General features: G+C 37.5%; 1 protein-coding gene across 2 annotated transcripts in view; it reads left to right on the top strand.

Annotated features, from left to right (window-relative positions):
* The first annotated feature begins 2,650 nt into the window (after positions 1 to 2,650).
* Positions 2,651 to 27,119, top strand: part of CAPN7 (calpain 7) — a 41,760-nt gene continuing 17,291 nt past the window's right edge. Inside the window, exons 1-10 of one of the 2 annotated variants that reach the window (XM_044677420.1) lie at positions 2,651 to 2,814; positions 5,904 to 6,012; positions 12,234 to 12,391; positions 15,058 to 15,125; positions 16,109 to 16,309; positions 17,412 to 17,498; positions 18,841 to 18,967; positions 20,210 to 20,295; positions 23,590 to 23,683; positions 26,359 to 26,505. In XM_044677420.1, coding sequence (XP_044533355.1) covers positions 2,713 to 2,814; positions 5,904 to 6,012; positions 12,234 to 12,391; positions 15,058 to 15,125; positions 16,109 to 16,309; positions 17,412 to 17,498; positions 18,841 to 18,967; positions 20,210 to 20,295; positions 23,590 to 23,683; positions 26,359 to 26,505 — 1,179 coding nt within the window. In that variant the 5' untranslated portion in view covers positions 2,651 to 2,712. The remainder of the gene's footprint in view (positions 2,815 to 5,903; positions 6,013 to 12,233; positions 12,392 to 15,057; positions 15,126 to 16,108; positions 16,310 to 17,411; positions 17,499 to 18,840; positions 18,968 to 20,209; positions 20,296 to 23,589; positions 23,684 to 26,358; positions 26,506 to 27,119) is intronic. The other variant, XM_044677421.1, reaches the window with a different exon arrangement.

Raw genomic sequence — 27,119 nt, 5'->3', positions numbered from 1 at the left:
AATCTGGATGCAGTTTCCCCTAACTCTTGAGTTCTCCCAGGGTTAGCAACAGTTATGTCCCCAACCACTATGGAGTCTCTCTCAGAGAGCAAGAAGCAAACTTCCTGCTTCTTTATTCCATCTTGGAATCCTCCAGCCGTTCCTGCTAGGTCTGACACTAATACTAAATTAATAACTAAATAACCCTCACAACACTTTGAATCTAGCATTCTATCTATTGCACCGCCTAACTGCCTGTATATGTATGACAGCTATCTTTATTAACAAAGACAAATGAGCACTTAAATATTTTTAATGTTATTTGAAATATTTTAATGTTATTTGAACTTGAACTTGTGAAAAAATATTTACATTTAGTAGAGAAATTAGGGGAAAGAGAGGAACAGAAAACACATTAAAATGCTAGAAATTAGCAAAAAAAAAATATGATAGAAGGGCAGCTAGGTGGTCAGGAATCAAGAGACAGGCCCAGAGATGGGAGGTTCTGGGTTCAAATGTGATCTCAGACACATCCTACTTGGGGAACTCCAGACAAGTCACTTAACCCCACTGCCTAGCCCTCACTGCTCTTCTCTCTAGAAACTAATATAGCATTGATTATAAAATAGAAGGTAATCAATACTGTGTATTAGTTTAAAAATTAATTTAAATTTTAAAATTAAAAATTAGTTTAATTAATATGTTATAAAATAATAAAATATTTATATTATAAAATAATGTCATGAAATAATAAAATATTTCCATAAAAATAATGAAAAGAATATAGTATGAAATAAAAAATGTTTATATTGTAAAATAATTAAGTAATTAATATATTATTAAATGATGAAATATTTCTATTATCAAATTATAAATTATAAGATATATAACATATAATATATAATGCAATATAAATGATAAATTAAATTAATATATTATGGAATAATAAAATGGCTATAATATAAAATAATAAAATGAGTGATTGCTATATTATAAAATAATAAAAATAATTAATGTTTTATGAAATGATGCAAATAATTAATTAATACAACCCTTTACCTTGAAAAGGACCTGAGGTCTGCTTGTGGAAGTGGGCATTATAACAGTTGTAGCATTTGAGTTATTACAATGAAGTCTGTTTTCTGCATTCTCTGTTTCTCTTGAATTCATGCATAAGCAAACTCAGGTTCAAGTTATGCTTTAATTATTCTTTAATACATCAATTGCATTGGAACAAATTCAGTTCTCAAGTCAGAAGCCAAACTGAAGTTTTCACACTGTGACGTGTCATTGAGGCATGCAGGTGGTTCAGAGAATAGAGTGAGGAAGCCCTAAGTTCAAATTCTGCCTCATTTACAAGCTGCATCACCCTGGGCAAATCACTCAAACTGCCTGCCTCAGTTTCCCCCACTGTAAAATGGAGGGTCGTTATGGCTCCAGGGTTGTCCTGAGGATAAAATGAGAGATTGTTTATCGATTTTGTAATCCTTAAAGCCTGTGTAAATAATGTAATATTAATATCTCAAAAGGAAGGGTTTTTTGCTCCTTTGGGGGAAAGGTTAGAAATCACTTCCGTTGTAGTCACATCAGTTGCTTTGATTTTACTTTTACATTTTCTCTACAATTCAAGTGATTTGTAGTTGAAAGAGAACAGTTCCTTCAACATGTTTCTTCCAGATATGAAGGGTCTCCAAGGTATTCATCTTCATCTCTTTCTTCTTTTGTGTTTTACTATTCCCTTTTTTTAACCCGTATCTTCTTATCTTAGAATCAATACTGTGTATTGGTTCCGAGGCAGAAGAGCAGTAAAGATGGCGCAATAGGGGTTAAGTGACTTGCCTGGTAACATAGCTAGGAAGTGTTTGAGGCTAAATTTGAACCCAGGACCTCCGGTCTCCAAGCCCTGGCTTTCTATGCACTCTCCTAACTAGCTGCCCCTCCACTGTTAACTGTTGAAAAGTTTGTAAAAGGGAAAAGCCTAAGGGATAAAGCGCTGGCTGGCTTCAAATCTCCATAGCCCCAGTCTCTCTAGGGAAGGGGAGAGAAATCACAGTGATGCAATCAGCAAGCATTCATTAAGCGCCTGCGGTGTACCAGGTGCCGAGCCAGTAGCTGGGTTTCTCTGCTCCCTCCAGAAGCCGGGACCACGAATGCTCCTGGTGGGGCCCACAGCTTGGGCCACGTGGCTACTTTTACTCTTGACCTGGAGACATGCCTCCCAAGTTCGCACCTGCAGGACAGGACTGGAAAGCCACTGGCACCTCCCGGCGTTTGCGCCTGCGCGGCACGACAGGTGGCTGTTCCGAGGGCGGGGCCGTTTTCCCTCGCAGCCTCATATTTGCGCCTGCGCAGTACGACAGGTGCTTATTCCAAAGGGCGGGACCCGCGCCCACCCCCACCCCTCAGCTGACGCTTCGCCTACGCGTGCGCTTACGCGGGCAGCGTGACAGGTGAACGCGAGGCGCGGAGGGCGTCGTCTCGAGGAAGTTGGGAGGCAGCGCTCAGCCTGGGCGGGGCTGAGGGTGGCTCCACCGCTGCCTTGTCATCGTCGGGAGATGATCTGGAAGCGACGCTCGGGAGGAGGAGCCGCGCCGGAGGAGGCGAGCCCGCTCTCGGGCAGGAACCGAAAGTAAACTCGGCTCCTCTCGGGAACTACACTCGCTCAGCGGGGGGTCCGGTGGTGTCTCCAGGAGCGGTGGGGGACTAGCCGGAAGTCCCGCCCGGCTGGGAGCCATGGACGCCGCAGCGTTGGAGCGGGACGCGGTGCACTTCGCGCAGCTGGCGGTGCAGAAGGACCACGGAGGCCGATACCAGGAGGCGGTGTTCTACTACAAGGTGCGGCCGGCCGCGGGACTGAGGGCCTGGGGATGCCCGGAAGGGGGTCGTTCCGATTCCTGGCCTCACTCCCTCGTGTCACCCACCTGGGAGCCAGCTGAGATCCCTCCCCACTCAGCGTTCTCTCCAGCCCGCTTTTGGCCGATCCCGGAGCCCCGCAGTAAGGGGCACCTAATGCTGATCGCTCGCCCTCGAGCCCCCTGCTGCATCCTACGCTAGCAGGGGGGCAGGCAACCTCACCTAGGAGGGCAACCCCGAAACTTCTTTCCGCTGAACCGCGTTAGACTTAGGAGTCTGAGCTCTACCCAGGAGCTCAACGACACTTTGGGGGCGATTGAAATTTAGGGTTCGGGTTGTCTTAACTGGCATTACCTTCGAAGTGGTTCAGATCCCAGACGTTTAAAAGTAGCGGGTTATATGCCTCTGATCTGTAAGCTGGTCCAAGCCCCTTTCGAATGAGCAGTTTTAGCTTCTCCCACTTGTTGGGGGAAATGCTTCGTAAAGTGGGCGTCTGCCTCCTCTTTGGGTCCGACTAATCGCAAGACTCAAAACACGGTGAAGTCTTTTCCTGGAGTTTAGAATCTGATGAGCAAGCACGTTCATCAAACATGCTTCCCTTCAGCCTTCACCTTTTCAGACTAAAGAATCCTATCCATCTGGGAGTAGCTGGGTGGCTCAGTGGATTGAGAGCCAGACCTTAGAGATGGGAGGTCCTGGGTTCAAATATAGCCTCGGACACCCCCTAACTCCGTGGTCTTGGACAAGTCACTTAACTCCGCTTGCCACTATTCTGTCTTAGAATTGATACTGACAGAAAATAAGGGGTTTTTAGAAAAGACTCTTAAGGCTTACCAAAAAAAGAAAACATTTTAATCCTTACAACAATCCTATGAAGTTGGTGCTACTACTATTCCCATTTTGCAGATAAGGAAATTGATACTCAAATGAACTGTGTGCCCAGTGTTATACAGGGAAGATTTGAACTCTGGTCTTCCTAACTCTCAAGTTTAATGTGTCTGTTGGATTAAATAGTAGAAGTGAAGAAGAACAACATTTCAGAGAAGAATTTGACAGTGTAGTAATTGTTAACCTGTTCTCACAATAGTCCCTGTAAATTCAGTAGAAGTATACTCTTGTTACAGATTGAGGAATCTGAGATTTAGGGCAGTTAAGTGACTTGGTCATCATCACACAGCTCTATAAGCATCAGGATTTGAACTTGGATATGCTGACAGCAGTGCTCTTTCTAGTACGCCAGGATAATTTAGCTTATCTCTATTATATCTCTTAAATATACTTCATGTATGCATGTATTGCTTTTATAAGGAATTCTGACATGATATTAAAATAATGTTAGTGGAAAACAGTGCTTCCTAAAACCACCATAATGGAAATGCTTTGAATTGCAACTTATCATAAAGTAATTTGATATCCTTGGAGAAAATAATCAATTTAATAAAAGTCAAAAAATATATATCTATACATATTTAGACACTCATTACCTAATCTCACAGTTATGTGGGGCCTCACTGATAGATTCTCGGAGTGATCCTTTAGCCTTTGCATGGAGATCTCCCATGAGGGTACAGTAGAAAGAGTGTATCCCCTGGAAACAATCTTTTTGAATCCTGCCTCTCCCCCTTCCTATCTATCAATGGAACTGTGGACAAGTCACTCATCTCTCTGGAGCCTCTGTTTCTTAATTTGTAAAAATGAGATTGGAGTAGGTGACCTCCAAGTTCCCTTTCAGCTCTGGATCTATGGTTCTATCATCCCCTAAACTGCTCATTTTAGTTTTGAAGCATTTTAATTGTTAGGAAGTCTTTCTTACCATAGAACTTAAATGTCTAAGCTTGTATACCGCGCTCCTATTTGAAGAGCCCAAGTGAAATAGGAGCTTGTGGTCTAAAAGAAACAGGATTATTTGCCATAATTAGGGCTCCCTACCAACCTCTAAATTTATTGCTGACATTCAGAAGACATTCAGTCATGAATGACATAGCCTTTTGACAGAGGATCTTTAATTGTTTAGGTTCCTGTTACATTGTTATTAAAGTATAGATCTACCTTAATTTTAAAGCAAACCAAACTTTAAAATGTATCTCAAAGTAATATTTCCAAAGGGAGGTCATTTTCTGCCCACAACTCTTTCTTGGACTGTATTTAACCTACTTATTCACATAATTGATTCTCCCTACTAATTCTGCATGTTCAGTGATACAAAGTCAAAGCCTTTGGTCTTATAATGTAACATTTTCACAATGTTGAGAATATTAGACTCATTGTCATGCTCAACACAGAATGGATCTTTGACAAAGTTCCAGTCTGCATCCTTTTTGCAGTAAGCTTTGGTTATAGTTCTCACTTGCAGTGACTGCTACTGTAGTGAGTGGGCCCTTCTAGGACATATCACAGGAATCTGTCAGCTCCCTTCTTCCCTTACCATGCTAAGCAGTGGCAACATCAGCTTTCAGTGAGTATGTAGCACATAGGGCCCCCAGTAGTCACAGTATAATTAGCCACTTCATTTATTTAATTCTCACAACAGAAATAAATTACATAAGGTATTCTCTTTAAAGTAAACTTATTTAATAAAAGAAAGGGCCTGTTTAAAATGAACTATCCTTTATTTTCTAGGAAATTAAAATTTATCCACTGACAAAGGATATAGTTTCTTGACATCTTTGATGATATTTTGATTTTGTGGTTTGTAATAACTATGCTTAATTTCCTCATTTTGAAAAATGTATGATAGTGGATCAGAGTATTGATTAAGGCAGATGATTAAACATACACATTTCAGTTATTTAAGGAAACTTTACTCATATGATCCCACACTGTTAATGTTTATACTTTAATGATACAGAAAAATTGAAGTCATTAGAAAGTGAACAAAAAGTATTAGTTAACCAGATTATTCTTTATTTCCTAATGTAAAAGAAGGACTAATTTGAAAAGTTTATTCAAATAACCTAATTTTGATATCTTCTCAAGAATGGTAATTACATCACAATGATGATTCAAATCGTAAGCTGCGGAGTTTTTTTATTATTTTATTATTCTTTTTAAATGTCTTGTTTTGTTTTTAGGAAGCTGCACAGGCCTTAATTTATGCTGGGATGGCAGGATCAAGCCTAGAAAATATTCAAGATAAAATAAATGAATATTTGGAAAGAGTTCAAGCTCTTTATTCAGCAGGTAAGTGAAGGACTTTTTAATTATCATAAAATTACAGATCTGCTATTGAAAGAAACATTTTTAAGCTCAATGTCTAATAATAAAGGTCACATTTCTATAGCACTATTCTATAAATATTTTTAAGAGGAGGCAGGCAATATGGACATGATCCCCATTTTATAAATGAAGACACTGAAGCTCAGGAGAATGGTGACTTGCTGCCAATAGCCCCTCAGCTACTGAGGAGTTGCTGAAATACAGAAAAAAGTTTTCTTTCTTCTTTCTTCTACTCCATGCTACTTTTTAGAAAACACCTACTTGTGGTCTGAAAAATTTATGCTTATAGAGCAAATCAGCCTGACCATAAGTAATTTACTTGGTATAACATACAAATTAATTTTCCTTTTTTCTAATTACTATTTTCATATAAATGCCAGTTGAAAAATGTTGAAAAAACAGAGTAGCAAAATTAAGAGGTATTATTTTTTTTAAACACTTACCTTCTGTCTTAGAATTGATACTAAGTATTGGTTCCAAGACAGAAGAGCAGTAAGGGCTAGACATGGCATTAAGTGACTTGCCCAGGGTCACACAGCTAGAAAGAGTCTAAGGCCAAACCCAACACCCCCTATCTCTAAGCCTGGCTCTCACTCAATCCACTGAACCACATAGCTTCCCCAAGAGATAAAATTTTAAGTATCTTAAATATGGCATTTAGCCTTTTTAAAATTATGTTCATTTTCAGATTAAATCTTCAAGAAATAGTTCTCCTTTGTAAATTCTACTCAGAGCAGGAACAAAGAACTTATTTTCAAACAAACCATAGGAAAAAATTTTGTTGGCAGTTACACATAAGTTTTCTTAGTTTCACAGGTTGTTCTGAGCAAAGAATTCATCACTACATGGCCAGTCTGTGGTACTTCGCCACACTCTACAAGAAATAAGTCCCAGTCTTTTGCCAGGACCATAAACCAAGCCTGTGACAATAAAGTAGAAACTACCAGAGCTTATGCTCCCCTGTGAGTTGGAAGCTGTGCCATAATAAAAGATTCAAGGAAGGCAATGAGAGAATAAAAATAGGGAAAGCACTTGGACCAAACCAAGCCTGTCTAGAGGAGATTCTGGCTGGAGACAGTAATGGAGAGAGGCCTGAGGAATTCATTCTTAGGCTTCCCAAAGAAACTGCCAAAGGTGTGAAAAAGATCTCAGACTTTATTGCTACTGAAAAGAAAGAGAATGACCAAGGGGGCAGCTGGGTAGCTCAGTGGAGTGAGAGTCAGGCCTAGAGACAGGAGGTCCTAGGTTCAAACCCGGCCTCAGCCACTTCCCAGCTGTGTGACCCTGGGCAAGTCACTTGACCCCCATTGCCCACCCTTACCTCTCTTCCACCTATGAGACAATACACCAAAGTTAAGGGTCTAAAAAAAAAAAGAAAAGAAAAAAGAAAGAGAATGACCAAGAGAAAATGAATGACTCTTAACCCATAGACCTAAATTTCCATCTTTATAAAGTCTTTATGAAACTAATCTATGCATATACTTCATTGATGAGGATTTTACAAGGGAACCAACAATATTTTTACAAATAACTTTCCACAGTAATCCACATCTTAACCATTTTACAATTGACAAAAAAAAAAAATACAGAGAATACAAGACCCTACTTTGCTTATTGTTCCTTAATTGGACCTTAAAGTTCCTCCTCCAACTAGACAATATGAGTATCACTCACACACACACACACATATGAAAACATTTTATTTGGTAGGAATTTTGCTATTTATATATGTAGAGAGAGGTACTTTACTACATGAACTGTTTATTATGTACACATACATTTACATAATATATATTTTACATATACTGCAAAATTCCTTGAAAGATACTAGGCAAGAGAAACAAGTTTGTTTAACTTGAATTATTAATATCACGAAGTCATATGTTGTCTGTCAAAAATGTTAGCTACTGTTATGAAGGAGAACCAGCACTGAGACCAGGTTGGATTCCCTATAGATCAAGGGTTCTTAACTTCTTTTGTATGATTTAGAACCCATTAGAAGTCTGATGAAACCTGTGGAGCCTGTCTCAGAATAATGATTTCTTACCTATGTTCATAATTGAAAGAAATGCTAAATTTAAGCTGGAGATTGGGGGGGGGGGAATGCTGTTATTTTTTTCCCCATCCCAAGTTCATGGACCAATATCCATGAAATATATCCATGGGTCCAGGTTAAGAAACCCTGCTGTAGAGAGGTTGAGATGCTTCTGTTAACAATCATATTACAGTGACTGCTTCAAGCCTTAGAATGTTGCAGAGCTTCTTGGATAAAAGCCATGCTACTCAAAGAATTTGGTCTAACTGGTAAAAACCAGGATGAAGAATGCTTATTATCCAGAGTAAAATGGTGAACTACCTTTAGAATTCATCTATATTTGCATATACTGGGAGAGAGACTGCCTAGATAGGAGAGATTTTGGCCTGGAATTTAAAAAGAGATGGGTGGGCTAGATTGCCTGTGGGCAAGTTCTCTTTATGACCCCAAGTTTTTCTTTGGAACACTGGTTCATTTTTATTAATAGCACTAGTTACCAGTGTTTTATATGGTTCTGACTTATGGAATCCCACAGTCTCCAAAGAATTACCAGAAGGCAAAGGAGAGGCAACTGGTAATGTCTGAAGTCTAACAGGGAGCTAAGGAGACAGAAAAAAAAATGATATCATCAAAGGAATGTTTGAGGGAAAAAAAAGTAACTGATCACATGATAAGAGCAAGAGATAAACATTAGAAAACCCATGAGCTTCCTTGGTCTCCTCAGGATTCTAAAGAAAAACACCTGGCATTTATTGGGAGAGCCCTTTGTGGCAAAGGTAGACAGGAGTAAGTTATGATCTATCAGTGAGTCAAAGCCTGGATCAGTGAAACCATGAATGCACTGGAGCATGTGATTCATTCATATATACACAGACTCCTGCATGCATGCCTTCAAAAGGGAGCTTGTTCAGTCATGATAGGCACTGACCAATGACTTTTAGCTGGATTTGCTTCTGGTAAATAGTCTAGAAAAAACTGTTCAAGTAGATGTTAAAACCTGAAGGAGGCGGCTTTCTGTTCTAGGTTGGCCTAACTTTTAGAAGAGTGAGATTACTTTTAACCATAAATATATTTTTTATCAGTTTTGCATATTAAAACAAGTATAATCCCTTTGCCTAGTATTCATAATCAACTATGTAAATAATGTGTAATCTGAAGGAATTGATGTACCTTGCAGACACAAAATAACAAGTAATCAGGAACCTTATTTCATATTTTATTTTTATTTTGTTTTTATAGTCTCTCTACTTCAGGAATTTGCAAGGTTTTTTTTTGTAGCATAAATAAAAATCACAATGGAAAATGGAGTAGAAATTTTCTCTGTACAGTTACTCTTTTTTCCCCATAGGTATTAAATAGCAAAAATTTGAAGAAAGGTTAAGTGAGAGTAGAGATAATACAGTGGTATTGTCCCAGTAGCAGTGACCAGGAAACCAATTACTACCTCCCCCAATCCCATGAGCTGTCTTGACCACCCTGAGTATGCGCAGACCTCTAGTAGTCTTCACATTTTTTGTGTCAAGGGCCCTTTTGACAGTCTGGTACCATCTTTAGACCCCCCAGAATGTTTCTAAATAATTAAAGAAAATGCTAGATTTCACTTAGAGCTTAGCAAATACTAGATGTATTTTTTACTCCCCCCCCAATCCAAGTTCATGGACTCCCTGTAATCCTTCCATGGACCAATCTTTGGATCACAGTTTAAGAACACCTGCTATTAAAAGTTTTAATATAAGCAATTGAAGAGATATGAAAAGGAAAAATCTATTATTCCCTTAGAATATTTTCCCCAAATAGACAAGAAAATCTCGGATTTGATTTGGGAGCAAAGGAACTAGAGTAGCTTAATGTTGTCAACACATACATCTAAGGTGAGACAGTTTTACAATTTTTTTTAATCTCATAGTGGGACTTAAGGGTTTATTGTCATGTGACAAATAACTTTAAGAGGTTTGCCAGTTTTCTGGCCTATCTCTTCCAACTAATTCAGAACTCCAATTGAATGCAGTTACTTGATTGCCCTGTGGCTGTGCATGGAACTACCCTGAGACAAAAAGGTAGGCCTAGTCTCAGAAGGAAAAAGCAATGAATGCATACTCTGCCCTGCACAGAGGATGCAGCCTCACTAGGATTGACCACCAAAAAAATCAGAAATACTAGGAAAAGATGATAAGTGTGCCCTCCTGGCCCAAAAGTCAAATCTGAAACCTAAATTATTCTTTAGGGACATTAGAGGCAAGAAGAATGAGCCTGAGGTGCTGCACTGATCTAATTTAGTCATGTAGTCCCTAAACACTAAGCACTTATTGTGTGTTAGGCACTGGGCTAAGTGCTGGGAATACAGAGGAAAAAGCAATCCCTGCTCTCGAGGAGCTCTGAGACTAATGGACAAGGCAATGTGCCAGCAACTATACAGAGAAGCTCAAAATAGGATAAAGTGGAGGTCACCTCAGAGGGAAAACTCTAGAATGAAAGGGAACAAGAAAGGTCTCCTATAGAAGATGGAATTTTAGCTGAAAGTTGAAGGAAGCCAGAAGGTAGAAAAGAGGAAAGAGAATTCCAAGAATGAGGAAGAACCAGTGAAAACACCCAGAGTCAGGAGATAATATGTCTTGTGTGAGGTGTAATGGAGAATTACCAGGGAAGTTAACTAAATATTATCTGTGGGTTCACAATGGGGTGTGAGGGTGACAGGAGTGATAGAAGGAGGGACCAAACAAATAGGGAGACTGGGTTTTAACAGCTAAGGAGGTGTCTATTACTGAAGTAGCAGTTGCCAACTGCCACTCTGCAGTATCTAGTCTAGGCCTATGGAAACCAGCAAGTACAGGCAAGAGTTTTATAACACTTTTAATCAGGGACAACTGGGATAAAGGATGGGAATGGGGGTTACTACACTCTTCAGACTAGGGGCAAACCCCAGGGTCAGGGAAGGGACTTATCTACACTAATCTAAAACCTAAGCCAGGCAGGGCCCAGAGAATAACAGTTCTGGAGTGGGAATCTTCACAGTAGAGTCCAGAGATGTTTTCAGGATGCCAGGAACCAACTCCTCCAGAACCGATGGTCCAAAGTAGCCCAGTAGGGAGAGGAAGTCTGCAAGCTGTCCATCAGATCGCAGATCACTCCCTACTCATTGCTGTTATGCAGGATAGATGTCCTCTGCTTCCAACCTTCACCACACTCCAGGATCCCAGGGAATCAGGGTGCAACTCCACTAGCTCTGAGGTCTCCCAGAGAATCAGTTACTGCTTGTCCCAACCACCATGGAGTCCTTCTCAGAGAGTGCCAGCCACTTCCTGCTTCCCCATTCCATGTGGAATTCTCCAGCCCTTCCTGCTAAGTCTCCTACATAACAACTAAATAATAATCTTCCTCACAACAGTTGAACAGTGAGGAGTCCAGGATATCTGGGTCTCCAAGGTAGAATAAGAGACCTGACTAGGAAGAGTTTTGAGCCACTATTTACTTATTACTGATAAAAGCATTCTTTCTGAGGGGGAGATTCTGTGGCAAGGAAAAAAATCTTGTTTGCAAAATTTAGGTTGGTAGTTGAAGTGTGCTAAGAGACAGGGAACTTGAAGAGAAAAAATTATGGAAGTAAATGGGTTTTTCAGTTCATCTGTCACAAATAAAACTGGAATTTACAGTGTAGAATTAGAAAAGAAGTTGAATCTTTTTTTTTCTCCAAGTTTTAAACTTAAATCAAAAAAACAAATTTAATCTCTGTTATTAAAGTATATTTTTTCTGAGTCTACCCAGCTCTTTTTTATATTTTATTTTTTTAACTATCTTCTTTTTTTATTTATTTATTTTGTTTTATGGTTGTTTTTTTTTAACCCTTAACTTCTGTGTATTGGCTCCTAGGTGGAAGAGTGGTAAGGGTAGGCAATGGGGGTCAAGTGACTTGCCCAGGGTCACATAGCTGGGAAGTGTCTGAGGCCGGATTTGAACCTAGGACCTCCTGTCTCTAGGCCTGACTCTCAATCCACTGAGCTACCCAGCAGTCCCCTTAGCTCTTTTTTTAAAATGAAGAATAGTTGGGAAATGTATGACAAAGAATATCTAAAGTAACATTACAGAGGTACAGTGCTCTTACTAACCATCCTTCCAGTATCTCCCTAATAATGTCTGTCTCATTTGATCCTAGTTCAGTCACAAAATTGTGATCCTTTGAAGCCAAAACAGCAATTGGATTTGGAACGTGCCCGTTTTCTGGTGACACAGGCCTTTGATGAGGATGATAAAGGCAATGCTGAAGAAGCTATAGAACTCTACACAGAAGCAGTGGATCTCTGTCTGAAAACAGTATGTTAAGCTAGCAGTTAATTTGGTGGAATTATGTTAGGGTAAGAAATTCTTCCACTTACAAGTGAATCACACTTAGAGATTGGCTGGAAAAACTGCCATCAATTGTAGAATACATCATTTCTTACTAGCTTTCTACATGATGTCCAGTTAATAATTGCTTAGCCTGTATTAACTATTATATAATTTTGGCAGAGATACTTAGACTTTCATTTAGCTTCAGTTCCTTATCTATAAAATGGGGCTGATTTTTCCTCTTTCATGAAAATTTTAGTCGACTAATGGTGTCATGGAAATGGTTACAATAGTCCAAAAAGCTGTATCAGTAGAGTACAAACCTTGGCAGGTCTTACCAAACTGAAAAGTTGTCCATAAGAGCCAAGCAGTGAATGAGATATCTGCTGTCAGGGGACCCGCTTTACTCAGTATAAATGGGCTCCTCATAGGGATGATGACTCTTAGTGATGAGTTTTCACCAACTCCTAATGGGATATGATCTGTATGAGTGGAAAGAGTATCCATCTCAATTAAATCACAGCTCTTTCAAAGTAACATCTGCTCTACTTCCTCTCCAGATTTGTTATCAGAGTCAAACAAGGTGATTGTATGTGTGAAAGCACCTTGCAAACCATGCAGTAAATGGAAGCTATATTATGTACAAGTTTTTTCACCTTATTATTCCTCAGGGTCTTTAAGTTTGCTATGAATTCAAATGTAAATCCTTCAAAATCAGAGATTCCTAATTGATCTGTATTAGAGATTGGACAAGTGACTCAGTCAGTGATTAATTTTTTGCACTGCTTCATATAAACATAACCACTAAAAATGGTTTATTTGGTAGCATTAAAGAATCATTAGGCCCTCTTTAAACCCTTATCTTCCATCTTAGAATCAGTACTATGTATCAGTTCCAAGATATAAGAGCAATATGAGCTGGGCAGTGGGATTAAGTGATTTGCCTAGTGTCACACGGCTAGGAAGTATCTGAGACCACATTTGAATCCAGGACCTTCTGTCTCCTGGCTTGCCTCTTTTATCTAGTAAGCCACCTATCTGTCCCTTAAGTATTCTTTTTTATTTTTTTAATTCAAAAATTTTTATTTAACTAATTTAGAATATTTTTCCAGGTTACATGATATATGTTCTTTCCCTCCCCACCTCCCATCCCCTCCCATCACCAATGAGCAATTCCACTGAGTTTTACATGTGTCATTGATCAAGACTTATTTCCACATCATTGATATTTGCACTAGGGTGATCACTTAGAGTCTACCCCCCCAATTCATATCTCCATCGACCCATGTGATCAAGCAGTTGTTTTTCTTCTGCGTTTCTACTCCCACAGTTCTTCCTCTGGATGTGGATAGCGTTCTTTCTCATAAGTCCTTCAGAATTGTCCTGGATCATTGCATTGCTGCTAGTAGAGAAGTTCATTGCATTCAATTGTACTACAGTGTATCCATCTCTGTGTATAAGGTTCTCCTGGTTCTACTCCTTTCGCTTTGCATCAATTCCTGGAGGCCTTTCTAGTTCACATGGAATTCCTCCAGTTCATTATTCCTTTGAGCACAATAGTATTCCATCACAAACAGATACCACAATTTGTTCAGCCATTCCCCAATCGAAGGATATTCTCTCATTTTCCAATTTTTTTGCTACCACAAAGAGTGCAGCTATAAATATTTTTGTGCAAATCTTTTTCCTTTTTATTTCTTTTGGGTGTAAACCCAGCAGTGGTATGGCTGGATCAAAAGGCAAACAGTCTTTTAAAGCCCTTTTGGCATAATTCCAAATTGCCATCCAGAATTAAGTATTCTTAAAAATCAATAAATAAACTACAGGTACTACTTTTAAAAAAGTGCTCTTCTAAATACTGGTAGCTGAAATTAACTCAGTAGAAGAGTTCACCATCATGATGTAATTCCACCAAGTGTGATTATATTTCTTCCCTTTGTCATACGTGTCATACACATTCCCTTTGTCATAAGATGTGGCTTGAGATTGCTTTAATAGTTTTTGAAGTTTGTACTATGAATGTGTAGACATTACTTATGTTTAAAATATGACAATAACCAATGCCACTTGCAGTTGTTGTTTATTTTTCAGTGGGCCGGTACCCCTAAAATAGGTTGATATGATGGCATTGGGTTAGGCAGAGGAGGTTAGGTAACAACTGTAGGAACTCTGGATTGACTCTTCTGGATTGACTCTGTCCAACAGAGGCATCTCTTGTGCCTGCAGTGACATTAACCACATTGAGAAGAAGTTCTCGCAGGAGCCATTCAACCTAGACAGATGCCTGAGGTATTATATCAAGGGAACAGGGCCTACTGTACACACTTTATTTTCTATAATATTTGCAGCCCCATAGCCATATTAGCGCAATTCCAAGTTAAGGGTCCTAAATGTAAGTAGGCAAACTTTGAAAGTATTCTAAAATGACAACTTTACTTTTCCTTTCTTGTTTTATTTCTAGTTGTAATTTTCACACTTAATAAGAATCAAATTCATTGTAAATTGCGTTTATAAGTCAGATTGTTGTTAGTATGCCATGCCAAATTCATGACCTTAGAAATATCCCAGATCAAGCAGAGTTTCTGAGGAAAATTGTTTTTCATACAATCATAATTGACTCATCAATATTTTATCCTTTTCCCCCCCTCAAGTCTAATGAAACTTCTGACCAAGCCTTGCAGAGTAAACTGAAAGTATTGGCTCGACAAGCACTGGATAGGTAAGCTGTTGGCCTGCCTTTTAAATTCTCATTTATAATTTTACAGTGGAATGTTTTATCTAACTTCACTTTTCAAATGCAGATTGCTATTTTATTGTGGTCTTGAAATTACAGTGTTCACAAATTGGAATTGGAAACAAAATCTTAATTTTATATATTCTGACTCAGCTGCTATAATGTAAACTCAGCTGCTATTATGTAACTGCACTTAAGAGTCCTATGAGCAGCCCCTCTTCACTCCCATCCCATCTCCATAACATTTTCTTCATTAGTATTTTGAGGCTGCTTGGTTTCTGTTTCAGCTACATTCTGTTTCTTAGAAAATAGCTTATAACCCAATGTTCTTGGAGTATAACAGAACTCACTGTAATAATTAAACTGCTAGTCATTCCCTCCTTTCTATTTCTCCTTGTCTTATAAAAAAATTTTAAATGGAGTTCAGAACTATTACTAAAAATCTAGAAATGGAGAGCGAGGCTACTAAGAACTAGTTCTGGGCAGCTGGGTAGTTAAGTGGATTGAGAGTAAGGCCTAGAGACAGGAGGTCCTAGGTTCAAATCCAGCCTCAGACACTTACCAGCTGTGTGACCCTGGGCAAGTCACTTGACCCCCATTGCCCACCCTTACCACTCTTCTACCTATGAGCCAATACACAGAAGTAAGGGTTTAAAAAAAAAATTAGTTCTGATTAAGTAGCATATATGTAGATGTTATGGTATGTTATACACATTGAAGAGCAATCATAACAAAGGAAAATGAAGAGAAAGGGAGTTGTATGTCCAGTAACTAGAAATGTTCAAAACCATCATGAAGAGCTCATGATGGGAGAATCTGAGAATCTGGGACAATAAGATAGAAAAGGTTATATGATGATAAACTTTTTAAGAATTTAGGATCTAAAATTAATTTTTAATTATTTCTAGGAAGGGATGATGTAGAGAGATTATTATAACAGAATTTTCTGGTTTTCACTCCTATTTTAGAGCAGAAGCATTGAAAGAATCTATGTCAAAGCCAACTCAAAAGGACAAACCAACGGTAGTTAAAGCTAATCAGCCAGTCAGAACATTTTTTCCACTGGGACCTGATTTTTCCTTGAATGATAAACCTCAAACAATTAGAACTGTGCAGTCAAGTGAACCACAAGGGCAGCGATATACAGCAGAAGAAATAGAAGTGCTCAGGTACGTCAAGAAATGTTTTACAACTAAGAAATAAAAATTATACTTAAATGGAGCATGTACATATTTGATTATTAGATAATTTGTGCTCAGAATTTAGTGTAAGGGTATAAAACTTCATGAAAAAATTTATTTGGAATTATTAGTTCTGCCATCCTTAGTCAGTTCTGATCTTTTTTCTGTTTAGTGTAACCACATCAGTGTAAGCACAAATCTACCAAAAAAAAGAATAACTTACAATAATTATTCAAATCTGGTACCAAACATGGGGTCTAAGAATATTTGTAAAAATGAAAAAAAAAACCCCCGCTTATTTTATGGCTCTAAATTTTGCCATAATAAAACATGTTAATATAATTTTTCATTGTTTTAGAAATAGTAAACGTCATTATTTAGGTTCACCTGTTGGTATGATAGCATACCTTTTAGTTCATTAAACAAGTGACCCCTTCCTTTCTAAATTGTGACATAGCTGGGTCTGCTAATGATTCTGCCAAACAATCCCAAAAACTGTAGGTTAAAGACAATACTAACATTTTCATTTCCACTTTGGTGGGTTAGATGCATATCGTAACAGTTTTTTTTTTTAATAGTTCTAAATAGCTTCTACATTTGATCAATTGAATTCATTAGTATTTGTACAAAATTTTTATAAAGCTATAGAAGAGTTTTTATTAATCAGTAAATATTTGTTAAGTGCCTACTATATGTTAGTGGTACTGTGGGATAAAAAGACCAAAATGGAACATTTATAACCAACTGAACTCATCCATCAGGAGTCTTCCTTTTGGACTCGGGATGAGCTATGTGTCTTCCTGGGTGCAAATAGGTACAGGTATTAATAGTATTAAGTCATTTAGAGCTAGGAAGAAATCAAGCTGGTTAATTACCCTTGAATTCTCATAAACTATTGTTTTGTGAAATATCAATCTAGCTACAGGCATAAGCATAATGTAGGAGTCTCATAGTTCTTAAGAAACTAATAGATTTTATTGTTACGTAGCTCATATCACTCCCAAGTTTTAATAATTTATCAGGATTATATTATAAAATAGACCACAATTTTAGACTTTTGTAGTCCAACAGAACTTTTGTTTTCCTATAGAAAGACATCTAGAATAAATGGTATCGAATATGTTCCTTTCATGAATGTTGACTTGAGAGAACGCTTTGCCTTTCCGGTGCCATTTTCGTAAGTACTTTTTACTGAATTTTGACTCCCAAGATTACTTTATTAATAACGTATTTTTCCTAGTGCTCTGACATACCCATTTGTTTAATTCATAAAATTTAAATTTAAATTCAAAAGAATAATTGGGTCCTAAGAGGGGGTCTGATTAAAAAGATTGGGACAGGGGGGCAGCTGGGTAGCTCAGTGGAGTGAGAGTCAGGCCTAGAGACAGTAGGTCCTAGGTTCAAACCCGGCCTCAGCCACTTCCCAGCTGTGTGACCCTGGCCAAGTCACTTGACCCCCATTGCCCACCCTTACCAATCTTCCACCTATGAGACAATACACCGAAGTACAAGGGTTTAAAAAAAAAAAAGTAAACAGGAAAAAGAAATCAAAAACCATTCAATAAAATTTAAAAAAAAAAAAAGATTGGGACAGAAGGACAAGAGAAAATTGGAGACATGCAAGAGGAGTCCAGAGATTCACTTTCTAACTCCTTCAGAGTCTTATTCTTCTCTCTGTGTAGTTCTCCTCCCTCCAACAGCTAAGAGATTGATCTAGTCACATAATTGTAGAACCTGAATTGGAGCTAACCTCAGAAGAGTTCTAGTCTAGCTCATCCCTGGACAAGCCTCCACTCTACAGCATCACCTCCTAGTGGTCACCCAGATTTCACTCCAAGACCTCCAGTGAGGAGGAAGGAAGCCCCTCTTTCCCAAAGCAGCCCACTCTTATCCTGGGATATACCCCTTCCCTAGGAAGTTTTTCCTAACTTAAAGCCTAGACTCCCTTTGTATCACTCACAATCGCTCCTATTTTGGTACTCTGGGGAGAGACAGCGCAAGCCTATTCCCTTTTCCATGTAACAGTCTTTCAGGTAATCGAAATAGCTGGCCTGAACTTCCTGTGTCCCTGCACCTACCGTTCCCAGTGCCTCCTCCTGGGGTGTATATAGCCTGATCTCCTAGCCCTCTCCTTTCTTGACTGTCCTTCAATGCTTTCCAGCTTACCACAAGACTGAGTGTGAGCTCCAGATGAATCTGAGCTGGGCAGAGAAGAGCAATGCCATCATCTCCCTTGTAGTGGCGTTGGCAGGTGGAGAGGCTGCATGTGCTAACAGAGGAAGTGTTTATTTTGATTGGTTTGGATCTTAACCTGCAGTGGTACTGACATATTCCTTTTGCCCATGCTCTGTAGCAGAGATAAACCTTGAACCCAACACACCCTATCCATAATGCCATTCTGCTTCTCAGGATTTATTTTGGTAGTTTATATTACCTAGTGAAAAATGAACTTTTTGCCAAGAAAGTTAATTTCAAAAGTATTGATTCCTTTGAGACTAACTTTTTCCCCTATATTTCAGTGATAAATTTGGTAAGCTACCATTATCACCAAAACAAAAGGCAATATTTTCTAAATGGGTTCGTCCAGATGATCTCACCAACAATCCTACAATGATTTATACTGTATCCAGTTTCAGCATAAAACAGGTAGAACTTAAAATAATAACTTCTACTTTATTTAAAGTTTTCTTAGGTTTTCATTGCATGTTCAGATTTTGGGAGATGGGAACGATTTGGGGGATGAGAACAATTGTGATTTCATCATCATAGGAAACTTTGTGGAAGCTCTATTTATCAATGCATATCAATAATTCATGTATAATTTGTATTCTTAAAAAATTGCCTGGGCAGGCCTAGAGATGAGAGGTCCTAGGTTCAAATGCAGCCTTAGATACTTCCTGGCTATGTGACTCTGGGCAAGTCATTTAACCTCCATTGCTTAGCCCTTCCTATTCTTCTGCCTATTGAATCTAAGATGGAAGGTGAAGTTTAAAAAAAAAAAAGTTGTCTGAGGACACTGAGAGTTTAGGGATTTGCCCAAGGTCACACAGCAGCTGTGTTTGTTAAAAGCAGATGTGCTCAATAATTTGGCTCCAACTTACCTTTCCAGGACTTTGAACCCAAACTGTCTTGGAATTGCTATAATGCAAGTTATAAGATACTGCAAATACTATATTTCTTTGAAAATTTTGTTTCCATTAAAATATTGGTTTTACAACAAATTTCAGGCCACAAACTTTTCAATTTCTCAATTTTACTTTTTCCTCTATTTTCTGATTTGCATAATGTTAAAATTAAAATTAAGTAATGTGAGAATTTGAGTTCCATCTTTGACAAAATGAAAAGGAAAAATGCATTTGCATTTGATTGCACGATCATATTGCTTTGATAGAACTGAGTATTTAGTGTTCTTGTGTAGGTATGGTTTCTGCTGCAGTTTTTAAAATCCATTAATGTCTTGTTATGCTATCTATTTGTATTTGTTCTGAAATAACTTCCATAAAGCATTTGAGGATTGATTTAATTTTCCTATCCTGTTTTTGATGGATTTATGTTGTTTCCTCATAAAATCTTAGTTAATACTCTTAACAGAAAAAAATATTGATAAAGGGTGGCTTAGTGGATATAGAGAGCCAGGTCTGGAGATGGGAGGTCCTGAGTTTAAATGTGGCCTCAGACACTTCCTAGCTGTGTGACCCTGGGCAAGTCACTTAATACCCATTACCTGGCTCTTAATGCTCTTCTGCCTTGGAACTAATACTTAATAAGACAGAAGGTCAGAGTTGTAGAAAAAAAGATTGATGGGTATAACAAGTAGCTTTGTTATAGAATTGTTTTCAAGTCGGACAAATATGTACTAATATTTTAATATTTTTCTTTTATCACTAGACAATAGTATCAGATTGCTCGTTTGTGGCATCGCTAGCTATCAGTGCAGCTTATGAAAGACGGTATAATAAGAAATTAATTACAAGGTAAATAATTCTCCTTCTTATATAAGAATTATTATTTGTAAGTCTCATTTCAAAGTAGTTTACTTAGGGAGCGTCTATTGAGAAAGAGCCAGCACTGAATGATAATGCTACATATGATCTTTTTCTGGAGGGCTAGCAGATTCTTTTTAAATTGGAAAATATGGCAAATTATCTTGAAAACATGCTAAACATACAAATAAGTGCACATATATATATGTATATATAAATTAATGTTACACATGTAATTCTTTTTTTTCTAACAATGACATTGTGAACTTGGTGGAAGAAAACAAGATTATTATACAATTTTAAATTTTACCACAATATTATTAAACTCTTTACTTGATAAATTACAAAATCTTCTGATTCAGAAATTATAAAATTGAGTTCAAAAAGACATTTTTCTAAGCCATGTGCACCATGAGACAGAGTCAAAAAAAATCTCTACTTTAAAGAAGCTTACATTCTACCATGGGGATATAACATACAGACCAAGTGGTTTCAGGAGAAGAACCAAGAAAGGCTTCACATAGCAGACAGCTCCTAAACTGGCCTTTAAGGGACAGGGAGATGGCTGAGATGAAGAAGGAGGGCAGTCTAGGCATGAGGGACAGCCCCTGTAAAAGCAGGAGATGGCCTGGGAAGGTTAGGAAACACCTGGCAGTCCAGCTTGGTTAGAAATTGTGTCTAAGAAGGAGCAATATAAAATAAACCTGTAAAAGTGGGTCGGAGCTGTATTTGTAAAGCTTTCAAGGCAAGGTCTCAGCTTGCATTTTATCCTAGAGGCAATAGGGAACCACTGGAGCTTCTTGTACTTTTGGAATATCGGTTTGGTAACTTTATAGAAGACAGTAGGAGACAGAGAACTAGAAGCAGAGACATCATTCAGAGATGAGAAGTAATGAAGACCTGAACCAGTGTAATACACTGATAATAGAGAACAGAGTGCATGTTTTGAAGTTATGGGCATAGAATTGACAAGACTGCCAGAGATATCAGGTATAGACAGTGAAGGATTCAGTAGTTGGTATTGGTAGCGGTGAAAAGATCATTTCATTTAAGTGAGGCCAGATTACAAAGAAGTGAAACAGGTGAGAAAATGGAGGCAACCAACCTAGAGGGTTTTTTTTTCTAGGAGTTTGCTTGTAAAAGGGAAACAGGATGTAGGTTATTAGCTTGGGAATGACAGACTGAAGTCATTTTCTTTAAAGAAACACAGAGAAGGACAGCGAGGTAATTCCATGGTTAAAGAGTCAAACCTGGAACCTGGGAGGTCTTGGGTTTAAATCTGGACTCAGACACTTCCTAGCTGTGGGACCATTTGCAAGTCACTTACTCCCTATTGCCTAACCCTTACCTGTCTTTTACGTTGGAACAAATATTTAGTATTAATTTTAAGACAGAAGGTAAGGGTTAAAAAAGAAACACCTGGAGACCTGAGTATGTTTCTAGGCATGGTGGCAGGTTTTGAGCTGTGGAATAGGGGAGGAGAGGTAGACTTGTGATGATAAGAATGAGAGGGAAGATCTTTGGCATAGGTCAACTCTGAATCACAAAATAAGGAAAAGCAGGAGATGGGCATTTGCCTGACATTGAATGAAGAACTAGTTGATGGGGCCTCATTGTGCAAGTGATAGTAATAACTTCCTTAGCCAGTTACTGCAAAGGCACGGGCATTAAGAGTGGAGGCAGGAGTGAATCTGTCTGGATCTAGGGGGTCAGGAAGTATCTGGTGTTCTAGTCTCACTTTAAAGTAGAACTCCTGTCTTGTAGCTCCATTAGAAAATATTCATCTGAAACGAAAACAGCCCATGCCTGCCACCATCTGATTCTCAGGACACATAAGCCACATTATGATGAATGTTGGTCCCCTTCAGAGCAAGTTTAAGTCCAAAAACTTAGGACCTGTAATGGATTTAAAATTAAATATAAAACCACATTAAAATATTTCACATAATTTTTAAAAAATATTTTAGGTTGACTCAATTTGGCTAAAATTTATAAAAGTCACTGAATAGGTAGTAGTCTAATATAGTTGGAATATGGAATGTGAAAAAAGGGGTAATGGGAAAACCAGTCTAGAAAGGTTGGTTAGATCAAATGGAGTTGTGGAGGGGGCACTTGACCTGAGAACTGAGGAGTTTGCAACTTATCCTTTAAGGACAGCTAAAAACAATCCTTCCCTGCCACCCTGCATAAATTGACCTTGAATAAAAGACCTAAAAATCTTTTCTCATCTCAACCTTAGCTGTGATGATTAAAATGTTCTCCTTTTCCTTCCTGATTGGAGTAGGCAGAGGATTTCCTTTAAGGCCAGGAAATGTTATTATTTTTCATAGTTTCTTGGATAGTGTCTGAAAAAATCCATTGGATGGTTTTCAGAATACTGTGAAATATACTTAGCAGTTCTTATGTGTTTGTTTCTAGTATGGATTTATATTAATTCTAATTAGTACATACTAATCAAAGGCATAGCCATTTTCTGGATTTCAGACCTCACCCAGGTTTGAAACTTCAGTGTTATTCTTAGCTCTTCTTACTCTACATATCCAAATCTTGTCATTTCTACCTTCAAAGCACTTCTTCTATCTGTCCCTTCCCTCACACTGCCACCACCATGATTCAGGCCCTCATCACCTATTACATGAATTGTGTAATCACTAGGAGACAGTAACCTCCTAATCATCTCCCTGCCTGGTCTCCCTATTCTGGTCCAAATAGCTATTAAATTGATTTTCCCAAAGTACAACCTTGACCATGGCATACCCTCCTTCCACCATTCAGTAAACTCCAGTGGCTAACTGTTATCTCCAGGGTCATATATAAATTTCTTTGGCATACATAATTTTCTTAAACTTCATTTCCCTCTGTGCACTTAACAAGCCAGCAATGACAGCCTTCTGCAGAAAGCCATTCTCAAAGCCCCTAAATGCTGCCAAAGCTTTCCCTTGGAAGGTTTCCTTCCATCTATTCTCTGTGTACCTTGTATGTACCTAGTTATTTACATATTGTCTTCCCAACTGGAATAGAAGCTCCTCAAGAATAAAGACTGTTAACTTTCCTTTCTATCCTGTGCTTGGTATCTAGTAAGTACTTAATTCTTGTGGACTAATTCAGAAATCTGAAATTAGCCTTTTATGTGCTTATTTATGTGAAACCTTTTACAATGTCTTAATTTTATAAAAATGCCAAAGGAAATGGGAACTGTGATATCTAAAAATATTTTATCATATACTAGAGCATGTTATGCTATCTGTCAAATTTCAATATATGATCTTTTTATCTTTGCAAAAGTATAATTTACCCTCAGAACAAGAAAGGTGAACCGGAGTATAATCCATGTGGAAAATATATGGTAAAGCTTCACATTAATGGTGTTCCAAGAAAAGTAAGTGTATTTTAATTTTAAGTTAATGCTGGATAATGAATGCATTGTTATTTTTTTTTACTTTCTTTTAAAGTTCCTAAGATGATAAAAAAAGAGCATCTTGAACATGACTTTTAAAATATTATAGAGTACAGTAACTTAAGTTATGAGTAGAATATAAGTTCTTGACACTAACTTCAATCTGTCTTAGTAGCTAAAAATAAAATTAGGATAATTAAAATCCATTTTTTAAAAGATATTTTCAGAAAAAAATTCCAGTTAATTACAAAAACTTTTATATGAAATATTTGAAATAACATTTGAGTCCTAATAATGTCCTGGTATACTAGTGCTTAAATGAACTTTCAGATTACATTCCTTTGTTATTGCTTTAAAAATATCCATTGAGGGGTCAACTTGGTGGCTCAATAGATAGAGAGCCAGGCTTAAAGAAGTGAAAGTCTTGGGCCGAAATCTAACCTCATACATGTGACTCTGGGCAAATTACCTAACCCCATTAACCAGCCCCTACCACTCTTCTGCCTTGAAACCACCACATAGTATTAATTCTAAAAGAGAAGGTAAGGGTTGAAAGAGAGGCAGACAGACACACAGACCCTTAAAATATTAACAACCTCTTGAAAGGGCTCTCCTCATTAAGACTTTCTATATCCAGAACCATGGACAGTACCTTGCACTTACTGTAATAAGCATGTTTTAAAAAAAAAAAAAAGGTTGAACTAGTTCTTTGACTTCCACCCTTTAATGACGGACTAAACTATTTCTCTTCCATCCTTCCTGGATCCTTGAGACCAGAATCTTGGTCATATGTACTCCTTGAGCCTCAATCTAAACCAGTGATTCCCAAAGTGGGCACCACCGCCCCCTGGTGGGTGGTGATGGCCACAGGTGCATTTATCTTTCCTATTAATTGCTATTAAAAATTTTTTAAAATTAATTTCCAGGGGTCTAAGTAATATTTTTTTCTGGAAAGGGAGTGGTAGAACAAAGTTTGGGAACCACTGATCTAAACCATCTTTCTTCAGAATCACCTGAAGCACCAGTCCAGTTACCAAAACTTCACTTGCAATGATTCCTCTGCTGGCCTTGACTCAGTCTATTGCTTATTTTCTTTTAAGCATCTTACCACGACATGCTAGGACCTCCTCAATTAACATACTCCTTTCTGAACTAAAAAAAAAAGATCTTGAAATAAGCCTCATTTCCCTTTTGCCAGAGGGACAAGGACCTGCCAGAGCAGTGTTGGATACCATAGCATAGTTTTGCCTCAACATTTTTCTTTGTTTCAAGAGTGGGTTCAGTTATATAAGGAAGGTGACCTCCATATCCAGAAATTACTATGAAGTACAAACAGAAGGCATTATTCAAAATATATTTTTTTCTATCTACATTTGAGGTTGGCCAGATCATTCTGTCTGTGACTAGCACCTCAAATCTGTTTGGCAGTTGGGAAAGACCAATTTGGTTTTAGAAATCTCTAAAGCTATGTTTTATTTATTTTTTTAGAACTAGACCCCTAGTGCTAAAATACCACTCCTAGGAATATACACAAAAGAATCCAAAGAAAAAAGCAAAAGGTTCTATTTTTAAATGTAAATAAAAATATAGCAAGAATTGTTGAGGAGGCTGGAAATTAAGGGATGCACTTTAATTGGGAAATGGCAGAACAAACCATGGTATATAAATGTAATAGAATATTCTATTGCCATAAGAAATGAGGAAATAGATGTTTTCAGAGAAACATGGAAAGGCTAATACAGAGAGAACTGAGAAGAGCCAGGAGAACAGTGTATACTCTAACATTAATATGATACACTGATGAAGGAAATAATAACTTTTATATTTGCAACAATACTGTAAAGACAACTTGGAAAACTGTAAGAACTGTGTTTAATACATTGACCATCCCTTATGCCAAAGGAGTGAGGCAGACTACCCAACCTGGCAGAGAGTCAGTTGATGGATACAGGGTGCAGAATGAGACACATATTTGACCATGAAATTTTTTTTACTTACCTTGCATATTTGTTACAGGGAATTTGTTTTTCTTCCTAACTGCACCCTATTCCCATTCCCCCAAAGGGAATAAAAGGGAGAGAAAGGAGATTTCTGTTAATTTTTTTAATCTTCTAAAATTTTTTTTCAATCTCATTTAGAGATTGAGGTATGTTATTCAGAACTCTCATAACGAACAATTTCTCTATTTGGATTATGAGATGAGTTGACAGATTTCTTAAAAGCATCTTAGTGTATAATAATATTATTATATAAAAGTAATTTTTATATTAATGCTTTCCAAATTATTTTATAAATTGAACTAGAAATGATGTTATATTGTTAAGATTTTTACCCATTGGTTAAGTGTATTTAATAGAAGGAATGTTATTCATTTTTCAACCTTGAATAATATGTTTCTTTCATTTAATTTTCATAGCACATAAAGGTTTATTTTGTGTGATTGATGCAACAGGAAGTAATTGTTGATTTTTCAAAACTGTCCTTTTCTGTATTTGACATAAAATGCTATTTCCAGGAATCTTGTGAATTGTCATGATAATAGCTCTGTGATATTTAATTGATTGGACAATCACACAATATTTCTTGATGAAATAGATTTTTTAAAATATATTTTGCCCAACTATAAATGTAAAATTAATTTTGTTTTCTCTTCCAAGGTGATAATAGATGACCAGTTACCTGTTGATCGCAATGGAGAACTCCTCTGTTCTTACTCTAACAACAAAAGTGAATTGTGGGTGTCTCTAATAGAAAAGGCATACATGAAAGTCATGGGAGGATATGATTTTCCAGGATCCAATTCAGTAAGTATCAAATGGTTTGGAAGCACAATTCTAAACACAGAATATTTGAGTATCATTTTCTTCCAATTTGGAAGGCTTTAAAGGAAGTTTTTCATTTAAGGAAAGATTGGAAGTAAAACACTATTTAACCACAGAAAAGCAGCATAAATTATTTTAAGAATTCAAATTCCCTTCTATTATGATAGCATATGGATATAGATCCAAAATTGAAAAAATAAATAAATTTTGTTTCTTTGGCTCTTATAGTACCACATAAATACAATTTCTTTTTCCTTATGTTCAGATTAAAAGACTATGACTTTCTGTATAGGTTTGACAGAAAATTGCTCTCCCAATTAAGAAAGCATTTAGGCAGATTTCATGTTTTTAGCACTTGTATGGAATTAGGAGTTTGCTTTTTCTTATGGAGAGAAAACCAGGATTATGTTGAAGATTGATCATCACTCGTAGAACAGAGATTTAGAGTTGAAAAGAACCAGAGATATAAACTAATCTGGCCCTCTGATTTTACAAGAAAAGGAATCTTCCTGACTCTTGGCCTGGTACTCTGTCCATTATGCCACCTACCTACCTATGTGGCACGGTGGATAGAGCACTTCCTGAAGTCAGGAAGA

The sequence above is a fragment of the Gracilinanus agilis genome, chromosome 5 (assembly GCF_016433145.1).
Source record: "Gracilinanus agilis isolate LMUSP501 chromosome 5, AgileGrace, whole genome shotgun sequence".
Taxonomy (NCBI): domain Eukaryota; kingdom Metazoa; phylum Chordata; class Mammalia; order Didelphimorphia; family Didelphidae; genus Gracilinanus; species Gracilinanus agilis.
Note: the sequence above shows the minus strand (reverse complement) of the source record. Positions and strands in the feature narration are given on the sequence as shown.